At 36.4% G+C, this 20,341-nt stretch overlaps 1 protein-coding gene across 1 annotated transcript in view; it reads left to right on the top strand.

Annotated features, from left to right (window-relative positions):
- The window catches only part of Psme4 (proteasome activator subunit 4), a 125,916-nt gene that overhangs the window by 70,463 nt on the left and 35,112 nt on the right, over positions 1-20,341 (top strand). Inside the window, exons 21-32 of the mRNA XM_052734558.1 lie at positions 5,618-5,673; positions 7,600-7,656; positions 7,855-7,910; positions 7,999-8,097; positions 9,954-10,016; positions 10,139-10,234; positions 11,256-11,387; positions 13,066-13,275; positions 15,209-15,345; positions 16,448-16,501; positions 17,283-17,412; positions 18,638-18,719. Coding sequence (XP_052590518.1) covers positions 5,618-5,673; positions 7,600-7,656; positions 7,855-7,910; positions 7,999-8,097; positions 9,954-10,016; positions 10,139-10,234; positions 11,256-11,387; positions 13,066-13,275; positions 15,209-15,345; positions 16,448-16,501; positions 17,283-17,412; positions 18,638-18,719 — 1,172 coding nt within the window. The remainder of the gene's footprint in view (positions 1-5,617; positions 5,674-7,599; positions 7,657-7,854; positions 7,911-7,998; positions 8,098-9,953; positions 10,017-10,138; positions 10,235-11,255; positions 11,388-13,065; positions 13,276-15,208; positions 15,346-16,447; positions 16,502-17,282; positions 17,413-18,637; positions 18,720-20,341) is intronic.

The following is a 20,341-nucleotide window of genomic DNA, read 5'->3' as shown; positions in this document are numbered from 1 at the left end:
AGTTCTAACATTGACATTGATTTCTACTCATGGGGTTTCCGTCAGAAATATGTTAGACTGAAAAGTTTTATGCTTCAGATTTTTCAGATTTAGCCAGGCATGGCAGCTCATGTCTTTAATTGTAGCACTCTGGAGGCTGAGGTAGGAGGTTGGAAAATTTGAGGCTGGCCGTAGTGAGACTTTGTCTCAGAAAAAGAAAAATGGGGGTAGGTGGAAGCAGAAACCTTCACTTTTGGAGTAAAAATTTAATATAAAATATAATGAAATCATATAAAACACATTGAATATAAATGTGTTTTTAAAGTCATTGAACAATTACATTTTAAAACACAGGGTCTGTATCTATGCAGAATAATAACTACATTATTTAGAGTTGGAAACAAGCGATCATCTCTTTGATTTCAATTGCCTAGCAAAAATTAAATTTATTACTTTATTATTTTATATGTGTAGGCATTGGATCTTCATGGAACTGGAGTTACAGACAGCTTTGAGCCATCATGTGTGGGTGCTGGGAATCAAACCCATGTCCTCTGGGAAAGCATTCAGTGCTCTTATCTACCAAGTGGGAATTAAACACACACACACACACACACACACACACACACACACACACACACTTTCTGTTGGCTTTTAAGTCATTCTTAACAGGATCTTTCCAGTGATAACTTGTATTGTCTGTATCTAAATTGTGAAGAACAACTTTGTGCTTTTATTTCCTGTGTGTACCATTTTCACTTTCATTGCAGAAGGTGAATGAATCTGAAACTAATAAAATAGCCTTTAAAATTTCTAAAATGCTTTTTCTCCTATAAGTAAAATAGTTGTTAAATCTTCCAAATCTAAATTGAGTTGGGGGGAAAAAAAAGTGGCTATATCCTATGACACACTGAGTGTGAAGAGTGACCAGAGTGTAATTCTCAGAGATTGTTAGTAGACTAATGCCAACAGAGGAGAACTGAGGTAGAGACTTAGCCTGTAGGGAATGGAGGGAAGCCCAGGTATAGGGAGAGAGTGGATTAGTGTAAGGAACACATCAGTTGTCTGTGACACCTCTTGTTAACTTTACTAAGTTAAGTTTACTTATAGAATTGTGAGACATTCCTGTTCTAAACACCAGATCAGTTTTGGGAACTATTAGCAACTCAAGCATTATTTTCAATTTGTACTTAAATTTTTCTTCCAAGTCTTGCTTATATAAAATGTTTCATATTCTCTAACACTCGTGTTACACTCGGAGTCAGATTACTTAGAATCGGGTTTGCTTTCTGTATTTGTTGGCAATATATAGTTTTTGTCCTTTGGAAAACTTTAATGAAAGACCATAAACTTACTTTACTTCTATGTAGCTATGTTTCTAATGGAGTTTTGTGATGATCTTAATTTCACTATTGGAAATGGCTACTAAATGAAAAACTTTTTTCCCCTATGCTATTCAATGAGTGACAGACAAATACAAAAAGCTAAATCCAAAGTAAATTATGCACCAATGTAGGTCACTCAATACCTGTAATTACCATAAACCTTCAAGTGTCAAAATTTAGATATGATAAAAGGTCCTTAAAACCTGTCACTTTAATATAGCTTAAAACAGTTTGAAGTTTTAGCAGTTATGCTCATTGCCATGCATTACTGAATAAATCTTAGAGTGGAATCCCTCCTTGTTTTGTTCCTGGGAAATTAAGAGAGGCACTACTTCTGTGATAGTTAATGCATACAGCTCTACCTGTATAGTGAAAACTGGATTATGTCTTTCATTGTTACATAGGAACTTTGGGCATCCTGAAATCCTCAGTTTTCTCCTTTTTCAGTCCACTTTCTGTTATGATCTTTTAGGTCTACCCAGCTGTTAGAGGATGCAGAAACTAACATCTAAAAAACAGGGTTACTCAAGGTAGAGGAGTCACCATTTTCATCTCAGAATACTTTTTTACTTCGTTCCCCTTTCTCTGATCTGTTACATCGTAGTCAAATCATTCTTTGAGATCTCAGCTTTTTTACTAACTGTCCACTCAAAAAAATTCTTACCGTCTAAGCTTGAGACCATTTCATTGATGTATGAAAGGATGTGTTGTGTATACAATGAGGGGCAGGGCTAGCTAACCTCTCTTGGCACCTCCAGGAAACTACCCAGCACTGCTGGGGAAGCTGCACACAGAACAGGAAACAGTTACTACTCCACGGTGAGTAACCCTGTTTTCTCCTTATATCACCTTCTGATTGTTTTCATTGATTTTTTTTTTAAAGCTTTGTGTGTCAGACATGAAAATCTATTCTCACAGTTATGTTTAGATCTCCAATGTGTAAAGTTTCTTTTAACATCCCTCTGTTCACATGGTAGCATACAGAAGCATTTCAGTTGTGTTATTTTCAGCTGTTATTGATACAGAGAGCTGGGTACACAGAAATGGCCATCAGTCTCTTGTGAAACATTTGTACATTAAGCGGGGAAAGCCTGCTAGTGGCTTGATTTCAAATCTTTTTATTTATTTTATTCGGGGGGGGCGGGGGTTCTTGGGAAGGCAAGGTGTTGTTTTACATACACACTAGAAGACTTGTGTATAATATTGTTTGTGCCTATTTCATGACAATTGACCCAGTCTTTGTACATACTTGACTTGTGCTATATATTTTGCTTTTATTTTTTTGTCATTTCTTCCCGTTTCTAGCATCCTCTGTTTTCCACCAGTGATTGTTACTGTTCTAGGTCTACCTAGGAAGAGTGCCATCTAGTGGTACAGATAATGTCGTAGTGACCTAGAGTCCAAGATGTTTTGTTATAAATTGGGTGGCCTGGTCTAGGAACAGTGGAGCTGTTTTTACTTCATTATTATTACATACGTAGAACTGCTTATAGTGTGTTATGTTGGAATTGTTTTTCAGAATTGTGTTTCGTTCTCAAGACAAATAATATATGGAACTTAAATTATAGATTTTGCTGCTATTGCTTTTTATTTATTTGTTTGTTTATGTAACCCAGGCTGGCCTCAAACTTGAGGTGATCCTCCTTCCTCAACTTCCTGTGTATATAGGCATGTATTACCATATATGACTATATATACTTGTTAAGATACATTTGCTGAAAATATGTCAAACCAATTAGAGTTTAATTTGTGGTAGGTAGAAAAATAAATTTTAAGTTGATTCTTAGATAAGTGAATATAAAAGGGAATTCTGGGTAGCAAAATTTAAGTTTAAATATAATTAAGTACCATATATCTGAATGACACAGAAGTTATATGTTGTGTTTCAAAAGTAGGAAAATAATAGACCATTTTTAAATTTTAGTGTTTTAAAATCTTACACAAGGTATATTTTCTTTTCCCCTATTTAATGTTAGCTAACAGATCACATTTAGACATCCAGACTATTAAGTAAAAGCTTTTGTGTGTGCGGTATATGCAATGTATGTGTCTGTGTCAGGGGGTACATATGTGGAAGGAAGCCAGAGGTTGTTATTGGATGTCTTCATTTATTGTTCTCCACCTTAGTTTTTGAGACAGGGTTTCTCACTGTTCCTGGGCTTGCTCTTTGTCTAGAATGGCTGGCCAGTGAGCCCCTGAGGTTCTTCCTTATCCTTCTTCTAAGCACTGTGCCACCACATTCAGCATTTTACTTGGGTGCTGGGGTCTGGACTCATAGCCTGGTCCTTGTGCAGCAAGTACTTTATTGGTGGTTCTGTCTCTGCATCCCTTTGATAGTACTTTTTTGATGCAGTAAAAATTATGGCAAATAATTGACTATAGAAATTGTTTTTAATCTTACTAAGGTAGTGTGACTGACTGAAGCACTTAGTATTATGCTTAGTGAGTATGAATCCAGTAGAGTTGTATTTCTGCTTTAGACAACTAGTAAATTTGTATCAGCAGTGAAGAGATTTCTGTTCTATACACCAGCCATTGCAAACCCTTCCCTGTGCTCTGCCAAGAAGGTGATGATAGCTCCCTTTCACTTTTTCATTGTACTTCTCTATTTAGTACTGAGATCTAATTTCAGTAGAGACTTGAAGTTTATTGTTTATTGTTAAGGGGTCTTATTCTTTACTGACTTTGAATTTTGGATACATATTTATTTCTGATCATAAAAAGTTAACAAAATGCTGAAAATTGTAAGCTTTGCCATGGGTTGAAACTCTATAGAAAGAAAGCTAACTTTTAGAAAATCTCAGAAAAGCAAATTAGCATTTTATGCTATAAAGCGTTAACAACTCTTAAAATACATTAGTGAAAAAGAATCATTCCTTGTTTATATTCTGTAGGTTTGGTCCTGAGATTTGCTGACTCTTAAAGTACATTAGTGAAAAAGAACCATTCCTTGTTTATATTCTGTAGGTTTGGTCCTGAGATTTGCTGTCCTAGATACTGAATTATGGTGAACAGCATAGCTGAGAAACTGGCACTTCAGTACTCTGAAGTCATTCACTATAATCAGGATTTGTTAAGTCCTATATTATAATGGAAATAATGCTTCGAATTTAGCTGCTTTGTGGGGGTACCCTTGGGGATATGTTGATTTAAAAGTGGTGTTTCCTTCCCCATTATACATGTTGCAAGCTTGTTAACTACAGTTTCTGTTTATTATAAAGTAGCCCTGTGTTGGGTTTGTTCACTGTGTGGTTTCTTTGCTTATCTACCTATGTTCCACCTCTTAGATAGTGCCATCTCTTTATTAGAATAGCCATTGAACCAAGTCTTGTATTTTGAAAATTGAGGTAGACTTCCATTGAAGATATATATATATATGCACATATACATACATACATACATATATGTGTGTATGTGTATATATGTGAATATCTATATAAAAATTCAGATGTATAAGTTGTTATTCTCTTATAAGTATTTTCTTGTAAAGCTATATGTAACACTCAGTCATTTGTTAAATTTATCTAGCTTGGTCTGGTTGTACTGACATATTTCTTTTGGGCAAATTTTTGATGTTTTTAAAACAATTTTGCTTTTTTAGTTCAGGCTGTCCTGAAGCTCATGTAGCCCTAGCCTGGCCTTGAATTCACACTGAACTCCCTGCTTCAGTCTCCAGAGTACTGGGATTATAGACATGAGCCACTATGCCTGCTTGTGACTAATCTTTAGTTGAGATTTAGAGTTTCTACATACCAATTTAGAAATGCCATTTTACTGCAGGGTTAGGAAAGGTCCATTTTGCTGGTTTAAAGAGAAAGAGTAATAGTTATCTAGAGAACCATGTGTGCTTCAGCAATAAAAGTTGACTGAGTTTTAAAGTATAATCATATAATTTAAAGTGGATTTTCTTTGTGCAGATGAAAAAATACTTATCAGCAAATTTAAACTTTTCCACTTGAATATTCAGTTCTCAGTATATCATTGAGAGATGATTTTTATCCCTTGAAGGCATTAAAGGAACATTTTCTTTAAGTTAGTTACTATGCCTCTTACTGAAACAGCAGCATTAACCTTCAGAAGTTCAAAGAATTGAAGTACTGGAGAGTAGAAATCTGTTACAGTGCATTGTCTTTGTTTTAATTTAAACATTATAACAATGAAACTTTTTCCTTTGACCATATATATGTGTTATACTATATTATATATATAATATATATTATTAGTAAATGAAAGCTCTCTTGTTTTTTAAACAGGGTACCAAGTATGGTGTCCTTAGAGGAAACAAAATTGTATACCGGACTGGAGCATGGTATGTGAATATTAACTGAAGTAAATCTGTAGAAGCTATCTGTTTAGCCTCCCTGTAACGATTAGAATGGAGTCATTTTGTACTTATGGTTCTTAGATTCTTTGTAGTATATAAAATGTACTCATTATGCAACAGTCATTTTCTTTCTCTCTGAAGAAGCTAGGTTGTTTTTTTTTTTTTTTTCTGAAACAGGGTCTCATGTAGCCCAGGCTAGCCTCAGACTCATAGAGATCTGCCTGTCTCTGCCTCTGGCTTTAGAAATTACTATATAAAGAATTGCCTTGCCGGGCGGTGGTGGCGCACGCCTTTAATCCCAGCACTCGGGAGGCAGAGCCAGGCGGATCTCTGTGAGTTCGAGGCCAGTCTGGTCTCCAAAGCGAGTTCCAGGAAAGGCGCAAAGCTACACAGAGAAACCCTGTCTCGATAAACCAAAAAAAAAAGAATTGCCAGTAAATAACAGAAATTTTCTCAGTAAATTTAATTGCTTTCTGTGTTCAGAGGTAAGCTTTGTTACTATATAACATTCATTTATGTTTTAATTCTTTATTTTTTCTTAAAAGTACAATTATTTATTTATTTATTTTGTATGTATGTGTACATCCCATGGTCACAGGACAACTTGCTGAAGTGGAATCTCTTTCTATTGTGTTGGTTCTGGGGCTCAAGCTCAGGCTGTCAATCACTCTTACAGAAAGACCTTTATCAGCTAAACCATCTCACCGGCCATGTTTTTAATTTTTTTAGGGTGTTACATTAATGTGAGTGGGAATATTGTAGCCTTTATATTCTGTTGGTCTTTGTAGATTTCCTTCCATTGAATTTAATTCAATTTAGTTTTTTGATGTGCTGGGGGATCATACCCAGAGACAAAAGCAGGATAGACACGGGTTCTACCACTGAGAGATACCCCAGCCCTTAAATTTTGTATTAGTTGTTTGTGAAACAACTGGGATGTTCCTCGGTGATAGAGCACATACATACATACCCGAGGCTGTAGGTCAATTCCCAGGATTCCCCCCAACTACATCTTATACTAATTTAAAGTTCAGACTACAACCTTAATAGAAACTCAGTAGATTTTCTTACTGATGGGATAATAATAGAATTAGTTCTATACATTAATTTCTGTGGTATAACTGCTGGATTTGGGTCACCCGTAACTTTAGAGAATCCCAAGCCTTTGTGGTTTCTAATTAGCAGCTTTGAACTTTAAAATGTTCACAACAGTGTTTTCTCTCTCTCCCCTCCCCCACTTTGTAAAAGTATGTTTATTTTTTTTTATTTTATGTGTATGGGTGTTTTCTGTATGTATATGTATTACATTCCCATGGAGTTCAGAAGAAGGTCTCAGATCCCCTGAAACTGGAGATGAGATGCCATGTGGGTGCTGAGAACTGAACCTACATCCTCTGTAAGAGCAGCAAGTGCTTTTAACTCCTGAGTCATCTCTCCCCTACCTTCTTGACAAAAGGTTTCATAAATAATCATTTTATTTTGGTTGTTTGAGATCAGTCTCATGTGGCTCCATCTTGCCTTCATCTCCTTTATCTTCTTGCCACTTCTTCCCAAATGCTGGGATTACAGATGTGCATCACCATGCCTAAGATATGCTTGTCTATTTATTCATTTATGGAGTGATTGGAGACAGGGCAGTCTAGCCTTGAACCATCTGCCATCCCCTGTCTTAACTCTTTGAAGTGCTAAAGTCACAGGTGTGTGCCTCGATGCCCTAGGTAAGCCCTATATAAATGGAGGTTTTGAATGTTAGTCTGTGTCATGCTCAGCCACTAATTTAACTATGTTAAAGGCAAAGCCATTTGTCCTTTACCTTTTAAGAAGGATCCTCGGATAAGCCATTAAAACCTGGAATAAAATGAGGAACTTCTCATGTCTAAAAATGCCTTCTCTTATTTTTTTTAAAAATAGACCTATCTCGAGAGAACCACCGAGAAGCAATTGCTAGTGTCATACGGAAACTTCTTAGTAAGTATATATATATGCCTGTAACTTGCCTGTATTCCTAAGTTTTAGAATAGCAGCCTATGGCAGGTGTGCTTTTACTTAACTTTTTTTTAGAAATAGGGAAAATAATCAGGTTTGTTTTTACCCTCTAAGAGGCAAACTAGGGTTTGTATAGTAATTTAAGATGTTAGCTAAAACTTTTTTCTTCTCCTATTTTAGACCACATACTTGATAATTCAGAAGATGATACCAAATCATTGTTTCTCATCATAAAGGTAGAAGTGGCTCCACAGCTCCATAATCATTAATGTGCTTGGGATTGACTGGTGACTTCTGAATAAATGTTGAAATTCTTTGACACAGATTATTGGAGACCTTCTGCAATTCCAAGGATCTCATAAACATGAATTTGACTCCCGATGGAAAAGCTTTAACTTAGTAAAGAAATCAATGGAAAATCGGGTCAGTATTTTCACCTGAAATTCTGGATCATTGTTTTTGAAAAGATGTATAAGAGTCCTGATTTGCTGGGCGGTGGTGGTGCACGCCTTTAATCCCAGCACTTGGGAGGCAGAAGCAGGCGGATTTCTGAAAGTTTGAGGCCAGAAACCCTGTCTCAAAAAACCAAAAAAAAAAAGGATAGAAAAAAGTCCTGATTTGAGGATTATTGTTTATAGAGGAAATTTGCCCTATAAGTAGAAGTAGTAGCTTTAAGAATATTGCATGAAACCAATGTTGTTGCTTTTTTGTTTTTGTTTTGATACAGGATTCTTACTATGTAATAATAAAACATTTACCTTTTGTTTGTTTGTTTGGTTTTGGTTTTTGGAGACAGGGTTTCTCTGTATAGTTTTGGTGCCTGTCCTGGATCTCGCTCTGTAGACCAGGCTGGCCTCAAACTCACAGAGATCTACCTGCCTCTGCCTCCCGAGTGCTGAGATTAAAGGCATGTACCACCACCACTCAGCTAAAACATTTGACTTTTAAAGGAAAGGAAAAAATATATTGTACGAAGACTAATAGCATGATATAGATCAAATAGATCCTAAGTGGGAAAATGTATTTACTTGCTAGGAGTGTTGCTTAATTGTAGAGCACTTGTGTAGCATATGTGAGGCACTAAGTTAAAAGTATTTTATTTAGTGATAACATCCATTATTGTCCATGATCATCTCTGTATCCATGCAGGGATTTCCTTAGTAGCATTCAGGCTATCTTACAAAAATTTGAAGAAATGTTTTTTAAAAAAAAAAGTGTCCACAGGCATGAACTTCATATAAATCTGAGGAAAACATTTCTTATATTGATTTCATGATCTAATATTAGAATCATTATAAGCCTCTTCAGACACAAGGAAGGAAAAATTCCCAAAGAAGAGTAGAGCTATTTATTCCCAACAGTGTTCCCCAATAGACTTGTGCTGAAGTTGAGTCTCTAGATGCCTGTATGTTATTTGTATATGTATGTTATTTGTTAGATAGAGATATTTGTTAGATCTAGAGATAGAAGAGTTTGTGAAAAGGAGATGGGAACTATGGCAGGCTGTAGAAGAGTACTAGAAGGTAAATTAGGTCAATAGTTTTGTCGTAAGAGAATTCTTTGGTTTTATATTCAGCAGTAGAGATCCACTAAAAAGAATATGCATTGTATGCATGAGCATACACCTGGCTGAAAAGTAAGATAGATGAATGCTCTGCCACAGTTAGAATGTAGGTGAAAAAAGCCTGAATTAGAGCTTTTAAGATACAGATTGGAAGGTTTGGACAAAAAGTAGAATAGGAGCACTTTATGACTAATGTAATAAAGAATAACCATTTGTAATTTATAACAATTAAAAAAATTGTTATATCAATTTATTTGTGTGTGGGGGCATGCATCTGTGAAAGGAGTTCAGAGGACAACTTGCAAAAGTCAGTTCTCTCCTTCAAACATATAGATCCCAGGAGTTGAACCTAGGTTGCCAGACATGTATGGCAGTTGGGTTTGATCTTCAGCCATTTTTTTTTTTCTGTTCTATGTCCATTTTCTTGGTTTAGGGTTTGTTTGGTATGGTTTGGGTTGACCTTTTTTGTTATTGTTATTGGGTTTTTTCTTTATTTGATTGGGTGGTTTTATTTTGAGACTTGGTCAATCTGTGTAGCCCTGGGTAGCCTGGAACTCAAAGAGATCTACCTACCTTTGAGATTAAAGGTATATACCACCATTCCTGTCTGTGTGTGTCCTTATTTTGAGGTAAGTTTCTATTAGGGTATTCAAGAACCCATTGTTGAAGTCACTTAGTGAAAACATTGATTTTTGTTTGCTGTGTTGTTTTCCAGCTCCATGGGAAAAAGCAACATATCAGAGCACTACTAATTGACAGAGTGATGCTGCAGCATGAGGCAAGTGTTTCTCCATCATCACCTCTTGATTTGGCATGCTAATAAATAATTCCTATGGTATTTTTCATAATTAAGTGGACTTTCAGTAAACACTTTGAGACTTGACTTATTTCTTTTTAAAGTTGCGAACACTAACTGTGGAGGGTTGTGAGTATAAAAGAATACATCAAGATATGATCAGAGATCTTCTTCGATTATCAACGAGTTCATACAGTCAGGTGAGGCTCCACTATCTCCAATACTTTCATTTTGTTACATACAATCTAAACATCCCCGTTTTACCAGTAGAGTTTAAGTAATCCCTCATGTAGGATTGCACAGCAAGAAAGCAAGAGAACCAGAACTGAAATCTAGTAAACCCTCCATTCCACCCCACCCCAATGCAATGGGAAATGCCTTTCAAATTTCAAATGAATTTAAATTTGCCTTAATATGCAAAAACATTTGTTTGTAGTAATAATTGCCTCCCTCCCCCCCCCCTTCACTTTTCCAAGACAGGGTTTCTCTTTAGTCCTTGCTGTCCTGGAACTCACTTTGTAGATTGGGCTGGCCTGGAACTCAGAGATCCACCTGTCCCTGCTGGGATTAAAGGAATGCACTACCATGCCTGGCTAATTGCTTTTCTTTTTAGATCCCTGACCTTTCCTCCAACAGGGTCTTGCTATTAGCAAGACTGGCCTTAAACTTCAGTCCACCTGCTTCCACCTCAAAGGTGCTGGGATTATTGGCATATGCACCATGTCCTCTGTTGTAAATTTTAGAGATTGTGCTGGTAGAATGGTGCTCCCACTTAATTCTAGGACATTTTGAAGGCTAGTCTGGGATGGCTATATAATTCCTTCTGTGTGTGATGCTTGGGTTTCAGGGAGTTATGAGCATGTAACGTATTGTCTATCTATATATGTCCTAGCGCATAGAACAAAGAAATTATAAGATTTATGTATACCAGTTCCTTTTAACTTGGTAATTTCCTGTGTATGGACATAAGTCTGATCTTCTCATCAACAATGACTTAGTGTCTGCTGTTTACTTTTAGCAGTGTTATAAACTGTTGCCCATGAGTGCCATTCAACTCCTCTCATCGAAAAGAAACACACTGATAGTATTTTCCTTTTAATACCCATTTGCTTACTTTTTACGGTATGTGTTCTCTGTTATTTAGGAAACCATCTAAATTATCTTCCTTTGTATTTTATGTTTCATTAGACATCTTTTTAAATCTTTGTCAATTTTCCCCAGGTCAGAAACAAGGCTCAGCAAACATTTTTTGCTGCTTTGGGAGCATATAACTTCTGTTGCAGAGATATCATCCCTTTGGTTTTAGAGTTTTTACGGCCTGATAGACAGGATGTCACACAGCAGCAGTTCAAGGTATAGGTTCTGTTTTAATGTCTACAGTAAACACCCATATATCTGTTATTCAGGTTCCAAATTTAATATTTTGTTCTATTTGCTTATCACATTTTTAAATGCATGTAAGTTTTAAGATACTTGAACATTTCATCATGATTGGTGTTAGGGAGAAAATACAGGGTGCAGAGCCCTGTAAAAAATAACTGAGTAGTATAACCAGTGTGAATGAAGGGAGGACCAGGGACAGAAAGAAATAAGGTCATTTTGAGCAACTGATCAGAGCAGAAAAAGAAAGAAAGAAGACAGGTTAAAGCATTTCAGAGGTAAAGTAGAGTCTCTGTAAGTAGGTTGATTGAGAGAGATTAAGGACAGAAAAGAGTTAGGGCTTAATAGCTAAATATGAGGGGACTAAAACATGGAAGTTTCCATCACTAAGTTCTGGATTGTACAAGGAGTTATAGGGGAGGTGGGAGATCCCTTAAGCCCAAGAGTTTAAAGCAAGCCTGAGCAACATGGTGAGATCCCATTTCAAAACAAAATGAAAAACAGCAAAACTGACTGAGATACCATGAAAAAAGAGGAACAGTCATGGAAGGCAATAAAGAGACCTTTTGGAAAAAACACAGTCATCAGTGCCCACTTTCTGAAGAGGATTAAGATGAGCACTGAGTATGTTCCTTGAAGTTACTTTGTAAGACACAGTTCAATAGGCTGTAAGCCAGGCTTAGTTGCTTACTTTTAAAGTTTTATCAGAACAAGGTATTCTTTTATGTAGTGTGTACATCTTCTTCATATCACAGTGTTAGAGATTAGTGATTGAGACTGATAACAAGTCACCTACTATTTCCTTTCTTCTTTACTTTCTGGCAGCTGACTTCCTACCCCATTGTTGGATATTCTTTCTAGAAGGTCTGTCTGCCTCATTTCATCATATTGGTCAGTCTTGTTAAGACTGTTTTATATAGGCAACATTAGAAAGGTCAAAGTTGGCAGCGACTGTATAGAGAGCATGTATAGCGGACTAGAATATGCAGTGATTAACAATCTAACTTCTGATCCATGTAGATTGAGTGTTCTGAAAATAACAACACTTCTTGATAGTAATGAAAAATGTACCTGCTTCATCAGAATCATCTGATTAGATGTTGTCAGTAAAAACTATGTAGTATAACTAAGTAGCTAGATTTTCTTAAAGATATTTTAAATTTATTGTTTGACAGTTTCACATGTCTATAATGTATCTCATATATCCATCCTCCACTCCCTCCTTCTACCCTCCTTAGTAACCAAACTTTTCAATATTTAGTAATATACTTAGCAACTTGGTGTTAGCTGTTACTTGATAAATTATTTCAAACTTTAGTCCCTAAAAGTACTTTTTTCTACATTTCAAGGCCATTATCATATCTGAGGAAAATAAGAGTAGAATCTGTGTTCTTACAAAACATTCTTACCTTTTTATATTGCCTAATAGCCATTCTTTAGCAAACCTTCTTTAAATGACTTAGAAAAAAATACTAGTGGATGCCACTTGGTTAAACCTCAAGTTCATGTTTTTCAAAACAATACATTAAATACATGAACCTATTTATAAATCAGCTGTAAGTATGTAAATAATCAATGTTAAAAATTTAAAGATGATGTTGGATTCAACTGTGCCTCTTAATTTGCTGTGTACATTTATTTGTTCTTATAGGGCGCCTTATATTGTCTACTTGGAAATCATAGTGGCGTGTGCCTGGCAAACCTTCATGATTGGGACTGTATTGTGCAGACTTGGCCAGCACTTGTTTCTTCAGGGCTTAGCCAAGCAATGTCATTGGAAAAGCCATCAATAGTGAGACTGTTTGATGACCTTGCAGAAAAGATTCATAGGCAATATGAAACAATTGGCTTAGACTTCACAGTAAGCAAACCATTTATTTGTTCACTCATATTTTAGTGGAAATTCTAGCTTTTATTTTCCATATCTTTCCTTTTTTCTGTAATATTTTGGCTTGTTATTTTTAAAAGGCATTTACTTTCTCTTTCCATCTAATGCTTTTTAGTGATCATTACTGTAGATAACAGGGTTGGAACACCAAGTTGGAGTACACCAAGTTGGAGTGAGTCTGGGAAAGACTCAGGTCATTTCTACCAAGAGGCTAGAACAGTTAATGTTGCTATATTTACCATTGTTCCAAGTATGCCTCCGTTGCATTTTCCTCTCTCATCTCTCCTCACTTTCCCTTGTCTCTTTTCCCTCTCCTCTGGCTGACCTGGAACTTGCTTTGTAGACCAAACTGGTCTACAACTCACTCTGCTGAAGCATTTATCTAATTATTCTTTATCAATAAAAACTTGGAGTCAGATAGCAGGGTATGAACCTGATTGATCAGAAAAGCAGTGGAGAAGTGACCAGTGACCTCTTCTTCTCTTTCCTTCGCTGATCCAAGAAGACTGAGAATCTTTGTAAACCCCAGCTTACTACTTGTGTCTCTCTATTATATCCTCGGTCCTCCAAAACCAGTATGGCCAGTTTTGATCAGCTAGTAGCTTAGCTCCACCCTCTGATTCAAAGTTAACTTTATTAGAAGTCTCAGGAATGTCAGAGTAAGATCAAAATATCCCATAACACTCTGCTTCTTGAGTGCTGGGATTACAGACATGACCTACCATGCCCAGTCATGCTGGGTTTTTTATGAGTTGGTTGTATTTTAGGAGATTATCTATACTAACCAAAGTCATGAAAGATTTGCCACTAGCTAGATCCATAACTTACAGTGCAGAATATTAAAATAGATTTTTTTGATGACTGAGAAAGAAATTTCACTGGCTCTCAAATAGAGATAGGACATCATTTAAGTACTTTTTAAAAAGTCAGTGACTAGCCGGGCGGTGGTGGCGCACGCCTTTAATCCCAGCACTCAGGAGGCAGAGGCAGGCGGATCTCTGTGAGTTCGAGGCCAGCCTGGTCTACAGAGCGAGATACAGGAAAGGCGCAAAGCTACACAGAGAAACCCTGTCTCGAAAAAACCAAAAAAAAAAAAAAAAAAAAAGTCAGTGACTAACTCTGTAGTCCATGCTAGTCTCAAATTTGTAACAGTCCTCCTGCCTTAGCCTCCCACATGCTGAAATTATATGCATGAGTCACCTTTCTTGACCATCTGAGAAGCTAAAATATATGGATTCTCACTTCCTCAGTGCATCATGATGGACAGAAAGGTGAGGATAGTTGAGTTCCTTCTTTCCTTGGGTTGGTTATGCTTTGCATTCTAATGACCAGGGTTCTAGCTTTGGCTATAAATGCACCCCTTGCTCTTTGAAATTGTCCTTATTAGAATTGGTTCCCCCTCAACCCCCACCCCCAGGTATAGTTGGTCTTCTGTAGTCCAGGCTGGCCTTGAATTCTTGATCTTCTTGCCTTCATTTCCTGAGTGCTTTGATTACAGGCATGCACCACCATACCCATATAGATTCTTTAAAAATTAATAATCATAGTAACTCAAGATAAAATTCACTAGTCCAGCAAAATGGCCCAATGGGAAAGGTGCTTGTCACCAAATCTGAAGACCTAAGTTCAATCCCTGGACTGAAAGCATGATCATTACATTTATTTTTGTGTAGTTGTCTATGAGTGTGTGTTTGCACACACCAATGCACATGAAGAGATCAGAGGACAAATTATAAAATTCAGTTCTATCCATCTACCCATGTAGATAGGGTCCTAAGACTTGAGCTCAGGTCATCAAATCAGGCTTGGTAGCAAGTCCCCTTTATTCTTTTAAATTAAATAGTCCACGTTATAGTATGCATCATGACTCTACTTTTTTATGCTTTTTTTTTTAATTTTTAATAAGATTCCAAAGCCATGTGTTGCAATAGCAGAATTACTTGAACAATCAAAGAATCCTTCTATTAGCCAGACGCTGCTTAGCCCAGAAAAGATTAAAGAAGGACAGAAGCGCCAACAGGAAAAGAATGCCGATGCCCTAAGGTAATTGATGAACTTTCTGCTAAGACAGAAAATATTACAGCTAATACATTTTAACTAGCCCTAAAATATAAGTGCAACTTACCACTACACATTGATTTCTGGGAAAATGTAAAATAGTTGGGAGATGATTGCTGCAAGGGGACCAGATTTTCACTTTTAAGTATAGAGTTGAAAGAAAAAAAAAAATGCTAAAAAAAAGTTATTGTATCTTTTTCACTATGAATTGCTTTAATCATTTTTAGATACTAATGTATCAGACATAATATAACTAGTGTACTTTTGTTATTAAGTACTAAATTCAAGTTCAGTACATAACTTTATAACTCATATAGAAATCTCTTTTTGATTAAACTTGGGTATTAGGCTATTAGTAAACTTTTTTTGATTTGGTGGACCAGAAAAAGTCCTGATTTGGGAAAAAAGAAAAAGTGGTAACACTTCAGTAGTAGCCTTCTTAACTCAGTTTCACATTTACCATATAACTAGCACATGATTGTACCTACTTACTGTTATTGAAAATGCCTTTTTTTTTTTTTCTTAAATCACAATATTGCCCTGTCTTGTCTTAAACTCTTGGGCTTAAGAGCTCTTCCTGCCTCAGTATCTCAAATGTTATGAATATGGTTGCCAACTATAATTCCCAAGCTTGTTTTCAAAAATATTTTTGTGAATGCTGAACTCCTATAGCCTGCTTAATTGATTGCAGATAGCATACTATACAGACAGAGCACTGCTAACTCTTTGATTGCTACTTACAGTTTTAATGTTTACTTTGGAGCACTCAGAAAATGTTTTCTGGGCATGCTTGTAATGCTAGTCCTTTTTGCATTGAGGCAAGAGGACCAGGAGTTCAAGGCTAGCCTGGAGTTTGAGACCTTACCTCAAAAACCTAAGATTATTAAGATAAAAGAAACAGTGTGGTAGTTCATTATACCTAGCCCTTCATGTTCTTTTCTTAGTATCTCTTCTCACTTACTTTTAGTCTGGTCAAACGGTGAAGTGTAAGAGGAGGGTGAATTACGCCAGAATTTAAATTTATATTACATTATTTAATGTTTGTCTTAGTAGTATAATAAAAACATATCTGAATTTTTTTTTAAAGGAACTATGAAAGTTTGGTAAACACTTTACTAGATGGTGTGGAGCAAAGAAATCTGTGAGTATAAAGTTTTTTTCTTAAAAAAAATGTTTTGGGGTTGAGGATTTAGCTCAGTGGTAGAGTGCTTGCCTAGCAAGTGCAAGGCCCTGGGTTCGGTCCTCAGCTCCAGAAAAAAAAGAAAGAAAAAAGCCTTAAGTTTCACACAGGACATAGTGAGACCCTGTCAAAACAAACAAAGAAACAAAAACAAAAACGAACCAAATAAAAAATAACTTTTAAAGGGCGGTGGTGGCGCATGCCTTTAATCCCAGCACTTGGGAGGCAGAGGTAGGCGGATCTCTGTGAGTTCCAGGCCAGCCTGGGCTACACAGTGAGTTCCAGGAAAGGCACAAAGCTACACAGAGAAACCCTGTCTTGAAAAACCAAAGCAAAACAAAACAAAAAAGGCCAAAAAACAAACAAAAAAATGTTTTGTTTTTCACCAGGAAAGCATTTGTCTTAACTGTTCTAGGGATTTTGTGCATGGGAAAAAGAATGGTTGTATTAATGGAATCATTTTTTGTGTTAGAAGACTAAGTGAGGGGCATGGAGAGGTTTAGGGTAATGTGAGAGGCAGTGTTCTTCAGTAGGCCTGTTTATATTTTTGAGAAACTTAAAATTACGTTTCAAATATAGAGCTGAGTAGGGTTTCACACACCTTGATGCCAGCTTTCAGGAGGCTGAGGCTACAAAGCAAAGAAAAATTTTCAAAGTACATTCTTACTGTAAGTTGTTTTTAAGGGTACTGTGATTTGTATGTACTCTCTCTCACCACCCACTCCCTTACCTCAACCTCCAGGCCTTGGAAATTTGAGCATATAGGCATCGGGCTTCTGTCTCTACTCCTAAGGGACGACAGAGTGTTGCCTCTTCGTGCCATACGATTTTTTGTTGAAAATCTCAACCATGATGCAATCGTTGTTCGAAAGGTACACACTTTATTTTGGTTACTGTGTTGGGTTTGAGAATATTTACCTCATCAGACTCTTTGAATTCTTTATAAACAACATACACCCTAATAAATGCCTTAAAATTAATTGATTTGGCATCTCCTTCTGTTTGTTCAGAAGCAATAATTGTTCAACAAATACTTGGAGGCATAATCAAGCATTTTAGATTTTAACGCTCTAGCTATAGCAAAGAATAAGCTTATAAACTAATAGGAAAGATGACATTTAAAAATTTGAAAATCCATATTGCAAGGATGGGGGCAAATCTGAGGGTTCAACTTTTTGGTTTTGCTCTGAAAATACTAGAAATGAGCTGTCAGAATGGTCCTGGCCTTGTCTATTACTGGAAGAAAGCCAATAAAAGTCGGAGAGGCTGACACGAATAGAATGAGCTGCTTGCTATTCATCTAACAAAGGAAGATCAGTTTCTTCAGCAGAAACTAGCATAAGTCTCAAGGACAGAGATGCTAGTAAATCTGTAATGAGATCTGGCGCCCTCTTCTGGCATGCAGGCAGAACACTGTATACATAATAAATAAATTAAAAAAAATATACAAAGCAAGTGATTTTATTATGGCATTTTCATGCATAGTTTTTTGGTTAATTTCCCCAGTAACCTCTGACTTGGTATTCCCCTTTCTACTTTCAAGTCTTGTGTATTCTGTCATCTTCTCCACTTCTTTTACAGCCTTTTCCCCTCTTGTGTCCCCTTTCCAGTTTCATGACCTATGTATACCCACACTCACTGTCAAACAAATAACTTGTACATAAATTAGAAGCTGGGATCTGTGTGTGAGAGAAATCATGTGGTGGTTGTTTTTCTAAGTCTGGGATACTTCACTTAGTATGATTTCCATGTCAGTTTTAATATATATATATCACAGTTTCATTATCTTTCTGTTGATGGACATCTAGGCTGCTTCCATTTCCTTGCTATTGCCAGTAGAGCACCATTGAACATAGATGTACCGCTATCTCTGAAGTCCTAGGAGTGAGGTCAGATGACAGTTCTCTTTTTCAGTCTTTGAGAAACTGCTCCACAGATTTCCATAGAGTCTGTATGAGTTTACACTCCTACCAAGAAGGAATAAGGGCGCTTTGGGGAGGAGGTATTTTTGAAAGTAGTAGAATAAGTTTGTATTGTGGTATAGCATGTTGTAAGAGATTTCAAAATGTTGATGTAGATGTGTTAACCTGTTTATAGATGGCTATTTCAGCTGTTGCTGGTATTCTCAAGCAGCTAAAGAGAACTCACAAAAAGCTGACCATCAACCCTTATGAAATCAGTAAGTAATACCCCAGGTAAATAACAGTGCTTTTCAATAATACTTAGAAAATTTCCTGGAGTACTCAAAAAGCCTAGGAGTAGGAGCTCAGGACTTTAATTTCAGGAGTTTGGAAGTAGAGGTAAGATGATCTGGAATTCAAAGGTCAGCCTGAGTTGTATTAAATAATCCATTGAATATTTCTCTATGGGCAGGAGGATTAGAAGCAGGGTTGATTTTCTGCTTTTCTTACTGTGTTCTCAGAAAAAAAAATCCTTTTATTTATTTACTTGTTTGTTTATTTATTTATTTGTTTTGTTTTCAAGATGGGGTTTCTCTGTATAGTACTGGCTGTTCTGGAACTCACTCTGTAGACCAGGCTGGCCTCAAACTCAGAGATCACCTGACTCTGCCTTCCTAGTGCTAGGATTAAAGGTGTACACCACCACTGTCCAGCTTCTCAACATTTTTCAAAAGAAAACTTTTTCCACTAATAAATGATTGATCTAACATTAAAATATTACATTTAGGTGTCATGTCATTAGTCTCCTTGAATGTAATATTTTAGTTGTGGATTAGACTGTAGTCCACAAAAAATGTCTTTAAGAATTTTTTTTCTTTTGATATGAAGGACATGCATTTGGGTAAGTGATGAATATTTCAGTAAGGTGTGTTGATAAAATTAATGACATAGAATCAATGTTAATTTTTTTTATTTCTGAGAATTATGTTTTAATATGTAAAGGAACATTCTTAAGAAATACTTCTGTATTCTGTACTATGGGGGTGCAGAGACATTAAATGAGCAATTTTCCATAAAACTACCCTAATAAATGTGTTATAGGGAGAGAGACTATGTTAAAATATATATAGGGTAATATATAAAAATATGAAGTCTGTAAGTGAAGAATAATGTAAATTTAAAATTCCTTGAGCTCTCTCTGTAAGCTTAAAATTAATTCAGCTGACTCAGAGGTTGATAACACTGGCTGCTCTTCCAGAGGTCCTGAGTTCAATTCCCAGCAACCACATGGTGGCTCACAACCATCTATAATAAGATCTGGTGCCTTGTTCTGGCATGCAGGAAATTAATTCAGGCAGAACACTGTATACAATTATAAATAAATCTTTTTTAAAAAAATAATTTAGAACCAAAATATTTTAACAAATCCTTTTAATTTTATTACATCATATTCTTCTAACAGTCATCAATCCTGAATCCATCCCATCTTTTCCTCAATAGTTCAAAGTAAACTCCATGTTTCAGGCTTTTCCCCTCCTCCCTTTTCTCAGTGCTGAGGATTGGGTCCAGGGCCTTATTCATTCCCAGTCAACACTATACTCTAATTCCTATCTGGTCTTTTTGCTTATTTGTATATGAAGACAGCTGTCAGAGTCAGTTTTCTCTCTTCAACCTGTGGGTTAGGGCACTGAACTCGGGCTTGGTACGAGCCATCTACATAGTCCTATTTTTTTTTTTTTTTAAAGATTTATTCATTTATTATGTATACAATGTTCTGCCTGCATGTACGCCTGCAAGCCAGGAGAGGGCATCAGATCTCATTATTGATGGTTGTGAGCCCTGTGGTTGCTGGGAATTGAACTCAGGACCTCTGGAAGAACAGCCAGTGCTCTTAACCACT

This window comes from Peromyscus californicus, unplaced genomic scaffold (genome assembly GCF_007827085.1).
Source record: "Peromyscus californicus insignis strain IS unplaced genomic scaffold, ASM782708v3 Scaffold_13__1_contigs__length_99412109, whole genome shotgun sequence".
Taxonomy (NCBI): Eukaryota; Metazoa; Chordata; class Mammalia; order Rodentia; family Cricetidae; genus Peromyscus; species Peromyscus californicus.
This window is presented reverse-complemented; position numbering and strand designations above follow the sequence as displayed.